The sequence below is a fragment of the Diprion similis genome, chromosome 10, assembly GCF_021155765.1.
Source record: "Diprion similis isolate iyDipSimi1 chromosome 10, iyDipSimi1.1, whole genome shotgun sequence".
Classification (NCBI taxonomy): Eukaryota; Metazoa; Arthropoda; class Insecta; order Hymenoptera; family Diprionidae; genus Diprion; species Diprion similis.
In genome coordinates this window covers 20,592,572-20,607,212 of record NC_060114.1, presented here as the reverse complement: position 1 = coordinate 20,607,212, position 14,641 = coordinate 20,592,572, and the positions used below count along the sequence as shown (strand labels likewise).

At 40.3% G+C, this 14,641-nt stretch overlaps 1 protein-coding gene across 3 annotated transcripts in view; it reads right to left on the bottom strand.

The window, feature by feature from the left end:
• LOC124410795 (tyrosine-protein phosphatase 99A-like) overlaps window positions 1-14,408 on the bottom strand; it is a 307,496-nt gene extending 293,088 nt beyond the window's left edge. For all 3 annotated transcript variants that reach the window (XM_046889412.1, XM_046889413.1, XM_046889414.1), the window contains exon 1: window positions 14,287-14,408. In XM_046889412.1, coding sequence (XP_046745368.1) covers window positions 14,287-14,371 — 85 coding nt within the window. In that variant the 5' untranslated portion in view covers window positions 14,372-14,408. The remainder of the gene's footprint in view (window positions 1-14,286) is intronic.
• Window positions 14,409-14,641: the final 233 nt, after the last annotated feature.

Sequence of the window (14,641 nt, the reverse complement as noted above, 5' to 3'; positions counted from 1 at the left end):
TGCGTATATGTATACATGTATAATAGGTATACACACAACACACCCCACAAAACTGAAGAGATTGAATAACGAGCTGTATAGTGTGATATACAATATTTGAGGTAACGAAATTAGTTTACGATCCTCTTTAAACCCACCACCGTCATCTCCTAAGGGCCGTACCTAATTAAATATCAAGAAGAAATAAAAGAGGGTGGAAAATTAAGAGACTCATCTGCACCTGCAAAGAAGCCTTGATCTCAACCCCGGGCAAAATAAGCGAGAGGGGGGTGAGGGGGGGGGGGGGGGGGGGGAAATCCGAACAACCAAAGTATGTGTGTAATGAAAACAAAGCAGGCTGTAGAGAGTGAAGAAGAAAAAATTCAAAAACGGGACATAGTGAGGGAGGAGGATGAAGAATGCCATTGATCTCTTCGGCTCTCTCTCTCTCTCTCTCCTCTCTCTTTCTCTCGCTGTTTCAGCGCGGTAAGAATAAACACAAAAGCGAGAGGCATAGGCCACTCGGTCGTTAATGCCTCGGCGAGGGATGTAATGCGTGTGCCGGTGGAAGGACAGGCACCCCATATATCTGGTGCGTATGATGAATAAAGAAGATAAATTATGCACCCTGACTGGTACGCGTTCCCATCCGAGCGACCGGTCTGCCGACCTGCTGCCGGGCTGTTTACGCTTGTCAAGGGGGTGAGACGACGCGATTTGAGTGGAAAACCGAGGGACCCTCGGAGGAGAAGGACGACGAGATATGCGGTGTTATGTACGCAGGGCAAAGGCACTCGTCGCGGTTCCGATGCTTCCTGTCCCTGCGGCGAATGGAAAAACCACGGGAGGCTCCATTAGCCTAAATTGGCTGCTTAAACCGCGGTCCAGCTTACCCTCGTCCGATGTACATACATACACACGTACATACACGCGCACACATACGTAGAGAGGCAGCACTTTTCCCCGCGGCGATTGTCTTCTGGCTTATATCAGATATTATCATGTATATATTCGTAACACCTCCGCAAGGAAATCCTCACCCCCCCCCCCCCCCCCCCCCCCCCCACGGAGCTGTCGGGAGATTTGGTGAATTACCCTTCGCGCGTCAAATGTGTAGGAAATAAATACATACACGTTTATACGCGCAAGGATGAGGATGAAAAGAGAAAGGAAAGGAGACGAAAAAAAAACAGCACGAATAACAAATTTCTATACCTGCAGTCATATATGAAAGAGGAGAATAGTAATAAATGTCAACGACAAAGGTTTGCCGCCCCTGGCGGTTTGTTTCCGCGTCGTTGCAGTCCTACAAAATATTTGGCTCGGACATTTGAGGTGTGAATTGGCACCCGTTAAATTGAATTGTTCCGAGATTGTTGTTTTTTTTCTTTTCGTTTCTCTTCTTTTATCCACAGCGTTGCGTGTGTAAAGCAGTAACCTGGTAACGCGGAACCGTCATCGGTAAAAAAAAAAAAAAAACAAAAAAAACGATGCAAGCCAGAGTTGAAGCACATAAATTGATGTGCATTTGTCTAACTTTGTTTGCTTTTTTTTTTTTTTTTTTTTTTGGCTTTTTATTGCACAGTTTTCTAACCAGTTATCATCACATGCATCGATAATGAACTGTTCGAAAGAAGGGCAACGTTTCTATTTTTTTTTTTTTTTTTTTGTCCTGGAACAGATTTTGTCCTGCAAAAACTTCCGACGAAGGTTAGAATGCTCAGAGATCAAAGTCTGAGAAGCTTTTCTTGGTTACATGTTTATACACTTCCTCCTATATTTTTCGAGATTTTTTAAATTCTTTCCCTCTCTCTCTCTCTCTCTCTCTCTCTCTCTCTCTCTCTCTCTCTCTCTCTCTCTCTCTCTCTCTCTCTCTCTCTCTCTCTCTCTCTCTCTCTCTCTCTCTCCTGAATTTGAGGCAACGCAGTTTTCAACTTTACCACGCGACAACCCTCAGACCTCAACTTTGGTGTCATCCTTTTTAATGTACCTTTAAAATCTCGTGCAAAACTTCCACCTCAGCGCTATTCCTACGCCGACCCCGTATATTATATACCCGAGAGTTTATATTCTATACCTAACCTAACCTAACCTAACCTAACCTAACCTAACTCATGGGAAGCAAAGAAACAAACTGATAGATGATTTTCTTTCGCCTTTAACACGCGCACACATTCACGCGCAGCAATGTGAAACGTAATATTTATACACTTTTTGATTGCGCAGCGAAATTGCAGAGGAATGAAATGAATACATCTGAATTTGTAATAAAATCGTTATATATTAATGGACAATGATTGATTTACGATTTTCACCGTCCGAATATACGTAATATAAATATATATTTTGTATGTATATTGTACATAGCAGATAGCGATATACTCGTGTAATACATGAGGGTGGAACAAAAAAGAAAAGTATATTTTCGACCAATAAAAATTTTTGCATGTTTCTACATGGGGTGGAAGTGAGCTGCAACGTGGCAATTTCGTTTTATAGCGACCAATTTGACGCTCGCAGAATTTCGCACGGAAATCGTTGAATTTATCGATTTGATGTAGTAGATAGGTAGATAGATAGGTATGCATGTATGTACCTGGATGGCAGGACGAGGGTCATCGACTCGAGCCTGATTTACTAACGACTAAATACTATTGAAACTCACAAGTACGGAAAAGTTATAAACTCTTGAATAACTGAGAAAAAAAAAAGTTTTTTTTTTTTTTTTTTCGTGACCTACCAGAAAGTTGTAGTGAAACGAGGTTCTTTGATAGAACGGTTCAAATATTATTAGTGCTACAATAAAACATGATAAAGGTAACTATGAAATGTGCTCACAGTTGTCAGTGCCACGTTTTCTGGTTACCGCAATGTTTAATCTACTTCTTTAGTTTATTATTGTTTTTCAGTTAAAACAGACTACAATATCAATTTATTGCTACACCAACGTTAAATTACCGCAATAGTTACGAGTGGCCATGATCAGAAAGAACAGTAACAAATAGTCGATTTTCTGCATATTGCGAGAAAAACTATTTTTAAACGTGATTATAGATTCGAGTAGTTTCCTTAAATTCAGATTAAAAAAGAGTCAAAACAGTGACAATTCCGCTTTTGTATAAATTGCACGTGTGGGCGAAGGATAAAGAAAAGGAAAAACGGTGTCACTATTCATCTGTGAAATTTATCCGACTCGTATTTGATAATACCGAGGAGTAAAATTGACTGGACGTAAACGATAAGATATTACCGAACCAGTCGGCTTATTATGAGAAGTTGATGAGGGTGCGATTCATTCATCACGTGTGGTTCATTCGCAATTAACTAATATTTATGAAACGTTTCTCAACTTATCACTCTTCATTCCACACGCTCGTCGCAGTTAGGAAGATTTATATACAGGGTGATTCCAAATAAACGCCTCAGTATGTTGGGTTGCCTATCACTGAGGGGAAGAAATATCGGTAAAACAGACCAAAACAGAAAAATATCGGTAAACCAGTCTGTTTTACCGACATTTGTTTCCCTCGGTGGTAGGCAACCCAACATACTGCATCGTTTACTGGGAGATACCCTGGTATCATATATAAATATATATAATTATCAAACTTGATCCTGAATAACAGTGATTAATACGCCAAAATCGAAGGACTACTAGAAAAGTAATTTTTTTTTCATATTGATTATACTTTGCGAATGGTGTCATCTTCTCTTGTTATGCCTTGAAACACGCTAAGAAGAGAATAAAATTGAAAACAACGATCTCGAGATTGTCCGAAACGCCCCATTATATACATATATATCTATAAAACATGCATAGAGGTTTGACAGGGAAAGGAGGTCTCGTTTGGCGAGAATCATCCCCGATGTCCGATGTTATCAGGGTTCAGGCTAACGCCTTCCGCGATCAATTTGTTGAAATGATAGGGTAAATTTTTGGCAATTCCAGGGGGCCGGCAGCCCATCTGCTTCTACTGCATGCCAGGGAGGCCGGTTGGGTTCCCCGATCGAAATGGAAGCTCACGCGATATCATAATTAAAAGTTGGGAAGCACCTCGTTGCTGCTGGTCGCTACCGAGCTCGCTTATTTCTACGGGTTATCCAAAATTAGATCGTTAATTATCTGGATAACCTAATGATTCTTGAATACCCACAAATTGATGTACATACATATGTATGTAAATACCTGAAAATATATATTACATTATACTATATAAATATATATGTGTGTGTGTGTGTGTGTGAAACATCCACGCGTGTAACCCAACCCATAGTAACAATCGTTTTTACTTTATCTTTTAGAATTTTTTGCCAGAAGATGTATAGGATATACAGTGTAATAGAGGTTATCCAGCTGCGTTCATGTGCACCGTCTTGTAAGTATTAAGTTACCAATTAATCGCAATATCAACTGTTCAGGGTTATTACTAATTTTGAATCTGGATATTCTCAAACTCTTCCAAGTTTTCCACATAAAAAATTGTCATATTCCAGATAACTTGCATCTTTGGAAATTAAAGCAACGAACGAAAAGCTTTAATGAGTCGTTGCAAAATATATTTATTTAATATAATTTAATTTTTCTTTCATTTGAAATTGAATCATGCATTTCCAAAATTGCAACGAAACTTTCCAACGGGTAGATGATTTTTTGAAGCCAAAAACATAGTCCCTAACTATTACGGATTTCTCGAATTTCCTCTGCAGATCAAGTGGCTACTTTGCAGCCTTATCTTTGTTCTCAAAAATACGATTTTGGGGAAAAGAAACCGGAGACAGAGCCTGAAAACTGGTAAGAACTAAGACTGCAGTTTTGCAATAGTTATTTCAACACAAAGAATAGAGATTCACAAATCTTTCAAACTCAGTTTGATGTTTGCGACCGTTGGTTCCACTCTACAAAAATCTAAACATGTTTCAATAATGGGATTTAATATCATAGCGTCCACCTGCCGCCCGCAGTGAAAACTAAATGATGTGCTATCAAATCAAGTATCGCGGGTCAAAGAAGCATATAACTCGTGCCGAAGCATTTTTCTCCTTCACTAAGCTCTCAGTTTGCATGAAGAATTTCCGCCATTAGACGTGTACTTTATAATTTCAAAAGTGCATGAGACGTGCCACCATTTCAAAAAAGTGTTGAAAAAAAACGTGAAAAAAAAGAGATTCAAAAAGTGCAACTGTAGCTAATCCAGTAACGTCTAAGTGAAAAAAAAGTTCCCCAGTTGCAGGAAAAAGTCTACAACACCGGATTTTAACTGTAAACAATGCGTGTCAGAGAAATTAGATTATTCTATTACAGATTTTAGTTTAACAACAAAATCAGTTTTGTTTAGCAACAAAATATGCTTGTAAGGGAGGGTGAAGCACAACGGCCCTCCTAAGCCGGTGATTACTTTTTGTGGCTTTTTACCATGAAATTAATTTATTTTTGTTCTACTTTGAACAAATTCATCGAAATTTTATCAAAACTGTGCGACAAAAATTTTATTGGCCAAATTTTTGAGAGGGGGTTGTAGTGCCCCAGGGTGACCGTCGTGCCCCACCTTACCGTGTACATTTTTTCTTTTATATTACAGAGTCTCACTCAATTGGATGAAACTTAATTTTGAGTATCTCTTTTCGAACCTTTGTTTCGTCAAATTTGACTGCAAGTCCCTGCAATACCGTATGATCAAACTTGTGATGCATTAGTAGAAATGGCGACGTATTGAATATTTGCAAAGGAAACAATTACAGCCAATTTCAGATCGATGCCTGCGAATCTACCTTGTTGTCTAGGTATATGGAGACTGTGTTTAATTGCAGGAGGTACTTTTGCCTGGGCCACGAAAGACCGGAAAAGCTCTGAGAGCGCGTGTCCACAAAGCCGGCAGCTGATGTCGTCTCTCTCTCTCTCTCTCTCTCTCTCTCTCTCTCTCCTCGTCTCTCATTCGCCCAAAGCGTGCTTCATGGTTACGCGAAATTTCCCGTTTGACATCTCAGAAACTTTTAATTAAACGCCCGCCGCTGCCGGTGGTGGTGATGCTGATGCTTCTCCTGCTGCCGCCACTGCTGGTCCGACTAGCACACCGACCACGATCACTAGCGGTGCTTATGACGCTGGTACTGCCTCTGCAGGCAGTCCTGTCGTTAGTGCCAATGACGCAACGTTCCGCAGGACTTGGCAGCCAGCGAGTGCAGGTGAGGAGGAGCTCGATTATTTGATGCGGGACTAGTGCGCTAGGATATGGACTAAACTGTTTCAGAGTAATGTCAGTATTTTTTTTTTTTGTTTTTGTTTTATTTATCTCCTTTTTCAGCTGAAACGAGGTCCCAAACGTTAATTTATTCCAAATTCTAAAAATCCTGTGTGCTATCTTTTAAGAGGTTAATCGTCCGTCTGGCCCTAATAGAATTCCACACGAGTTCACGTTACAACGAAGAATATTTGCTAATTAATAGTAGGCTTTTACATCTCGTCATATTACGCGTCTCGTCACGAACTGGCCATTGAAAGTTGATTATTTAGAGAGGACGTTGCGTACACGTATGTGTCTAACTTATCCCATCGGACCTTAGCCTAACTATTTTGCATTCAGGTTACAACACTTGTACATACTTTGGAATGCTTTTTTTTGTTTTTTTTTTTTCTTTGATGACACAAAACAGTTGAGGGTTCAGACCTTGTTACATTGATCTACCGAAGAACAGCAAAGAAAAAAGAAAATAATCACCGGAAATTTAAGACAGAATATACATACACTGCGAGGATTCCTTGAGGTTTAACGATGAGGATGACGCTTCGCCGACAGATAGGCAATCAGAGTTACATCTTTCAGGTGGCAAGTCCGTCAGATGTAATTTAAGTTGCCTATCTGCCGGCGAAGCGTCGTTCGCATCGTTAAACCTGAAGGAATCCTCCCGGCACGGTAAATCGTTAATATTAATTTTGCCGATTTCATGGTAAATCGATCTAGGCATGACTTTTTCACGCCTTATTCAATCGCTGGCTGCAGTAGACTTATAGTAGAAATATATCTACATCCGGTACACGCAAGTGTAATTTGTTCAATTTCCGTGTTAATCCCACCGCTGCCACGAGGTAATTAACCTCGGCGTTTAATTCTCGTCCGATTCATTAACGACCCTCTGGTCAAAGGAGGGTGCGAGAAATTGAAAAAATACCGGCCCGATTAGCGACCTCGAGGATTCTGCTCTCAGGTTGGTTGGATGTCCATTACGAAATGGGATCGGCCTCATTTTTCAACGGGTATCTACCGCGTCCCCGAATCTCATCCTGCAGGTCGCCATTCTCAGCGCACGATATACCAAATCGTCATTATCAATTTCCCGCCGTCTTTCAACGCACCGAGGCAAAAATTGCGGGTAGGAAAAAAAAATTGAAGCCATTATCTGTAGGTGGCATAATGAACGTGAAAGGCTGTCGATAATCGAATAGAAAAACATGTTATCGAGGCAGCATCGGTAGGCTGCAGATTTAAAAAATAACTGAAAATCTGACGTGTTTTATCACGACGTTATATAAACTGAGCAATTTGTTATTGTCAGAAATGAATGCATCGTGCCGAAATAAAAAATCGACGAGTTTTACTGACTAAACGATTCTCTTGTTGTATATCATAAAGCCGAATTCCAACCACAAAACATTGATTCGATGAACCTGATATTTTAGCGTAAAAATTTGCCAGTATGGCCTAAACTTGATGAAGAAATCAGAGAGTGAGAGAGAGAAAGTGAGGTGAAATAAAGGAGGATAAAATCGAGTCAAACGGTGAAAAATCGTATTTTCCACGTCAATCAATTAAAAAAGTTGGTGATAAATTGTGAGAGAGGGTGTTATGAGCGTTGGTGGTGTGAGAAATCGAGATAAAAAATAACAATGAATCGATAGAGGTCGAAATCGAGTCGCGAATTTTTTCACCCCGTCCTTTTGGCTGTCTCTAAGGGTTATCCTGAGGGACCGAATCCCTCGGTGCTCGGTAGCGATATCCGTATCGGGTTCTCGTCCTACGACGTACAGGGGGAACAAAATCGCAGGATTGATCTCCGCAGGAGAGAAAGGATTGCGGAGAAACAGTTAATGGTGTCCCTTCGTTCCCTTTTTTTTTTTTTTTTTTTTTTTCGTTGGATGAAAACTCGAATTTTTTTCCCTCTTCTTTTTCTCTCCACTTTCCCCTCCCTCCCCCCCCCCCCCCCCTACTCCATTATCCACGCACAATTTACCGAGTTCAAAGTAAAAGCTACGTAACAACAATACACCTGCGTATCATACGCAGAGAACGAAAGAAAGCAAAAAAAAAGAGCTCGGGTTAAAGAATCCCCCCCCCCTCCCCCCTCCCTTCATCTTTTTTCTTCTCTTTCCGCAAAAAATATGCAGGTACGTGCTAAGGGTGGATGGTGTACGAGAGAGGATTTAAACGAAGGGTAGATATTTCGGCTACGAAGGACAAAACGAAACGTGCAGAAATAAAGGAAGCGTAACGGAGCGAGCGGGCGGACAGACTGGGAACGCGTTTAATCGAGGAGGAACAAACCGCCTCCGTTATTTCCGCTTTTATCGAAGGTGTATATATATATATATATGTATATATATATATATATATATATACATGCGTATATACACGTTATGTACATTATTTTATGTACCTACAGGCGCGTATCGCGTCAGAGTTAGGCGAAGGGAAATTAATGGAGTTTAAGGACGAATCGACTGGACCGTTTGAATCAAAAGTTAGGAGGAGATAAAAAAAAAAAACTGTTTGAAAAATCTGCGGCGATGTTATACGAACGAACATGAACGGAACAACAACCTTACAGCTTGTTAAAGATGAATTTGAGCAGATTCGAATAATGCAAACTAAAATAGCAATAATTTCGTAAAAGGTTTTACTATTCGAACAATCAAAATAATTAACTTGTGGCATTTTTGATCCAGTGATTCCAATGATTTTTAACAAATCATTGACGCGAATGACGTTATATCGAAAAATATATTTTTTTTAACAGCTCTTCCCTCTCATCTGAATTCGACGTGACAGTGTTTGGAACAATTGTGCATGTTTGTACCTACGCTCGAAAAATGGTTTAAATATTATTGTAAAAATATGATAAATATGTGATTCGTTGGAATGTCTCTCTCGTCGAACCGACAGACGAGCGGGTCGATTGTAAACACTATCATTTCCCAAAGTTTATGAAACAATTTCACTAACCCAGAAAGAAGAGAATTGTAAAATAATATTGGATAAAAGTGTCGAAGTATATTACACACCCATCGATACTGCGAAGTTGACGAGAATTTTTTTTATTCTTCTCTCTTTCTTCCTTTCTGTCGTCTTTCCGCTGCCCCTCCCCCCCCCCCCCCCCCCACTTCCCCTTCTCCTCCTGCTTTATCTTTCTTGCCTTAGATTCAAGGAGAATCGGGATGATCGACTCTGTCGAAGCTGCAGGAGAATTGCGAAAACCTTCTTCCTTCCTTCCTTCCTTCCTGTCTTACTTCCCCTTATACTTATACACATTTTCGTTCGATTCTGACTTTGGTAAATGAATCCTTGCGAGAGGGGAGCGAACGAAAATCGAGCAATATTTAACAGCGATTTTTATGGCATCAGATCGATTGAGTAGCCAATCAGGTGTGATGATATTACCGTTTCATTATACGATTTATTCTACGCCCTAAAACTCCCCTCCGTATTTCACCCTCCATACCTCTTTCACTCTCTTTCCTTCATCCCCTTCTTTCTCCCTCTCCCTCTCACTCTCTCTCTCTCTCTCTCTCTCAGACACACACGCAAACTTACTTTCTCTCCAGCTATCTATCTTCCCATTTATCCACGTCTTACTCTCACGACGTGATGCAATAATATTCCCCCATATATATGTATATGTATATATATATATACACGCACCCTGTCAATGATAACCCTGCACCCCCGTCCCATTCCCATTCATATTCCGTATACGTGATCGAAAAATATAACCTGAACGATCGTGTATAACGTGAAAACATAAATCAAGTGCGTCGCCGTATGCAGCAGTAGCAGCAGCAGCAGCAACAGTAACAATCAGCCTTTATCCAGATTCTTTATATCGAATTTTGATAAGTACACTTGATAGAGTAACTTGAGATAATTACGGGTTGTTTTTTTTTTTTTTTTTTTTTTTTTTTTACACTAAAAATTGTAAATTCTACTGTCATATACGTGACGTCGTAACTATCTTGCTTACAATTCGTCGTATTTATAAGCTATAATTTTTGTGCGATTCAAAAATGCTAAAGAGAGAAAATAAAAAAAAAATCATGACGCAATTATTTATTGTTGATCAGCTCTTTACATCCCTAAGATTAAAAACAAATGAAGTATAACCAGGATTTTGACCAATTACGAATCTGACCAAAACGAAGAAAACTTGCTTTTGGGATCTCAGGGATCAATCAACTTGCGACTCTGCGTTACCATGCTTACAAACCGCGAAGATTATACACGTTCAATGATTAATTAACCATCATTAACAGAAATCGCTTGCACGCTCGCTTTTGGTATAGGTTAGGTTAGGTTATATTAGGTTATGTTAGGTTAGGTTAAGTATGTATATATGAGCCAGTTGCAAAATTCTCAGAGCAAAAAGCTCGAGCGGCGCTTTAGGGGACTCTGAACCAACTCTCTCAGGAAATTCAAATTCAAACCGAAACTGAAGAAGCGCACGAAAGGCTTCATCCGTTCGTTCCTTAACTCCGACCGCGAGATACGCGAGAGGCTTCGCCTCTCAACGGGGGTTTTAGTGTTTTTCTCAAGGGGATTCGCCCGGAATGCACGTTTTATGATAATCTCAGGGTGCGGGAAGGCGAAGGCGAACGCAGCCTTCTCCGTACACCGTGACAAACGCTTGTAAATTTCATCCCTTCGCGAAACAGGCAAGCCTGAAAGATCTATGGGAGAGAGCCTCTTCTCTCGTCTTCTCTCTCCTCGGAAAGAAGACGGGCTTGAAGTTAGTAACTATATCGTAACAAATCATTGGGGTGAAAATCACTGTTTTCTGAATATCAAAATGAGTTTCAAGGATCAATGCTCTCGAAATGTGAGCGTTTTTCCTCAGATCAATGACTTTTCCTTAGTATAGGTAACGTTCAGATAATGTTACCAACTTCAATGTGATAAAATAAGAGCAAAGAGTTCAATTTCCCAGCGGTCATTCGCAGGTAAATTATTAATATCGACTTCAAGCGATTTCTCTCGATCTTCATCCCCTCATGCAGTCATTTCCATTAATATCCAACGTCACCGATGATTTCCAATGATTTTCACAAGTGTTCTAGGCGATTTTTGATAATTTTCACACTGGATGAAATTACACAAAATCATCTAATAAGATACAAATCAATACATTGTTTACGAATTGACATGGTGTGGTATATTCTAGCGCAAAAACTAGCAACAATTTTCATGATTTCCAACGCCTAGAATACGCGAAATTTTTTCCCGTTAATTACGTGTAAATCCAAGTGATCCGCAGTGATTTGAGTCGCCTTGATAGATTCCTTGTCATGTATTTTAAACAATATTCGGGTGATTCAAATTCCTTAGATTAACAATATAATTTTCAGCTGTCAAATTCATGACCTTATTGAGAGGTAAATGGCCTCGTACATTTTATTTACTCCTCATAATTCGAAAGGCTTCTCTCTCTTTCGGCTCAAGCTGCATGCTGTGAGTTCGGTTAATTTTCGGATTTCGTGTTAATTAACTTCTGGCTCCACCCCGTTTGCACAGCCGATGGGAACTTCCCCTACCTGTTCAACCGTTCACCCCCTTCTGACCTCAAACCTCAACCCCGTGAAGGGCTCAGGGTTTTTGCCTCCCCCTCTTCCTTCCGTCAAGATCGAGGTGCCAATCCGCAAACCCTTCCTCACCTCAAGAAGGCGCGTTCAGCAACGTCTACGGACACTTCCCGCCACGACTTTCCGCGACGACTTAATCAGGATAGAAAAGAGACGACCGCAACCCCTGCAAGTTCCGGAGGTTTTAACCCCTCGTGCAGGGTATTTCGAAATTTGATCGTGCGCCGATCGTGAGGATTAAGCTGTGCTTTCGACCCTGACGTATATGTACACATATGGCCGAGTGCTTTGAACTTGACCTACAATTTGTTTTTTCGTTTTTCCCCCTCCGTTTCCGTTTTCAACTTTACGCACCGTCGTTTAACGTACGTGGCTAACGTAATTATACAAAATTTTCACACGCCAATCACATTCGCGCTGCTCAACGACAAGCAAGCATATCCTAATTTGCCTCAATTCAATCTTAATTACTGGATTCATCGCACTGCAGTACCGCTATGAGAATGATGATGATGATGATGATAATGATGATGATGAATCACTTTTCAAAACTTTGACAAGGTTCTACCTTGAACAATTATAAGACTCGATGGCTAACTTCTGCGGATAAAAAGCGAAAGTAACTCCAACAATTTTTCTCTTCCTTTTTTCTATTTTCTTTTTATTTTCGACAAAATGTGACCGAATAATCTTTCGCTCATCACATGAGAAAGTAAGCGAGACGTGAGAAAAGAAACCTAACCTAACCTAACCTAACCTAACCTAATCATGTACGTAAAAGTTTGCTACGAAAAATTCAGTACACGTGTTGCAGGTAAAAACAATAGCAGAGCAATCACGTTATTTTCTAAGATAGATGAAAAGAAGGGAAAACAGAGAAGAAAGGACAACACTTATGGGTAAATGGAGCTGGTATATATACATTTATCCATATAAAGGAACGATGGACCGGAGACACACGTAAGGCTGAAATCAATATTCCTTGTACCCACGCAATTTCGGTGCGCTCCTCTTTCCCTCTTCTCCTGCACCTCCGATCCTTCTCTCTCTCTCTATCTATCACTATCTCTATGTCTATCTCTCTCTCATCCCTAATCGCTTCGTGAAATTCAATTTCGCTGTACCGACAGCCAGAAACCGCCGCAGTCGCCACCCCATCGTGCCGGGTGGTTGTCAGGCTGAAATTTACCCGTCGTTAAGTATCGACGGTATTAATGACTCCGTGGATTAAGAATCACTAATTGAAAATACGCAAGATTGACGCGGCTATTCGCGGATCATCATAGTCTGATTGAAAACTACGATTGACATCAGGTATTACGAATTCTATAAAACTTCGCCGATTTGTCCATCGATCTCGTTATATTCTCGAGCAGCAGGACTAAAAAGGAAGAAGAAGAAGAAGAAGAAGAAGATGACGAAAGGAAAAAAAAACCGAGGATCATCCCCGTCATTTAGAAGTACTAAATTAAAATCCACCCCTCAAGCAGATCAGAGGTTTTAAAATTTCAGATTTTTTAATCCAGTAGGTACAAATGAATATTCTGTCGAAATTCGTTGTAAAACGGAGAGAAAAAATTAATCAATTTAAAATTTCTGAAGAGATTTAGAAGAAGAGAAAAAAATCGAACAATTTCAATCGACAGTTTATCTATTCTTTGAACGATTGAAAAGCAGCAGTTTTACGAACTGTACGAATGTTTGATACAAAGTATCGTCGGCATTTAAAGTTTATTCTATTATACCAGGTCATGCAGTAAATATAATTTGTACCTGCAAAGTAGTATAATATGCCAAACGTAGCGGTGGTGCAGAAAAGTTGTAACGGTGGGAAGACCGCGATTTCTACCGGGATCGTGTCCCACATCTAGGCAAGTCTCTGCAGCATTTCACTTCAAAGTAGAAACCATCCGGGGGTTAATTTAATAATCGCATAAACTTGGTTTATCAACCTTCAAACGCACCCCTCGGTGTATCCTGCAGAGATCCGGGTTATCTATTCGCAGTGATTAATTGGGGGTTATTTATTGCCGGAGAACGTGTTTCGGAGTCGTTTGCTTGACACGACTGATTAAGCCATGACCGTTGTGTACTAAACGAAGAGAGAAACGACCCAACGCCTACCTTCAAAGAGCTTATATTTTTCTCGGAAAGAGAAAACTAACCACAAAAATCCTTTCGATCCCTCGTGTACGGTAAAAAAAAAATATATATATATATATATAAAGGGAGAGAAAAGTATATCTGCAAGGTCCATTCCTCGGCTCAAGAGGATCTCAAGTGTCGTTAACCTGTCCTTCGAAATTATTTATAGTCCTTGGGGGAAAATTTACGCACCACTATTTCCTTCTCGACAAATCTTGCGTACAGGTATTATCACCTATAAGATTCTGTGACGTGATTTTTCGCGATTAACTAATCCGACGGGAGCTTTTTTCGACGAGGAATCATAGATATCTACTCACCAAATACGCGACCAGCCGCTGCAGCTCGAACTAAGATCCAGATAAAATAGGCATAAACAAGTTGTCCACTTTTCCAGAGATCCATGACGAGGTCGTATTTTCGGTCGAAACGATCGTTTAGGAATCCTCGGTCAATCGGCACTGGGTTAAAAAAAAAGAAAAATAAATAATGCAAACCAACTTCACTCGCGTAAAAACCTCCGTCGAGATTTAGGGCGTCCAAATTTACCGAACTGATCCTCGATCGTGAACATAAAGACGTTAGAGAGATCCATCGGCAAAAATCTTAGCTTCATAAAATGTGCGTATATCAAGTCTTCATCTCTACTATACGAGACAGACGATTTTTTTTAGT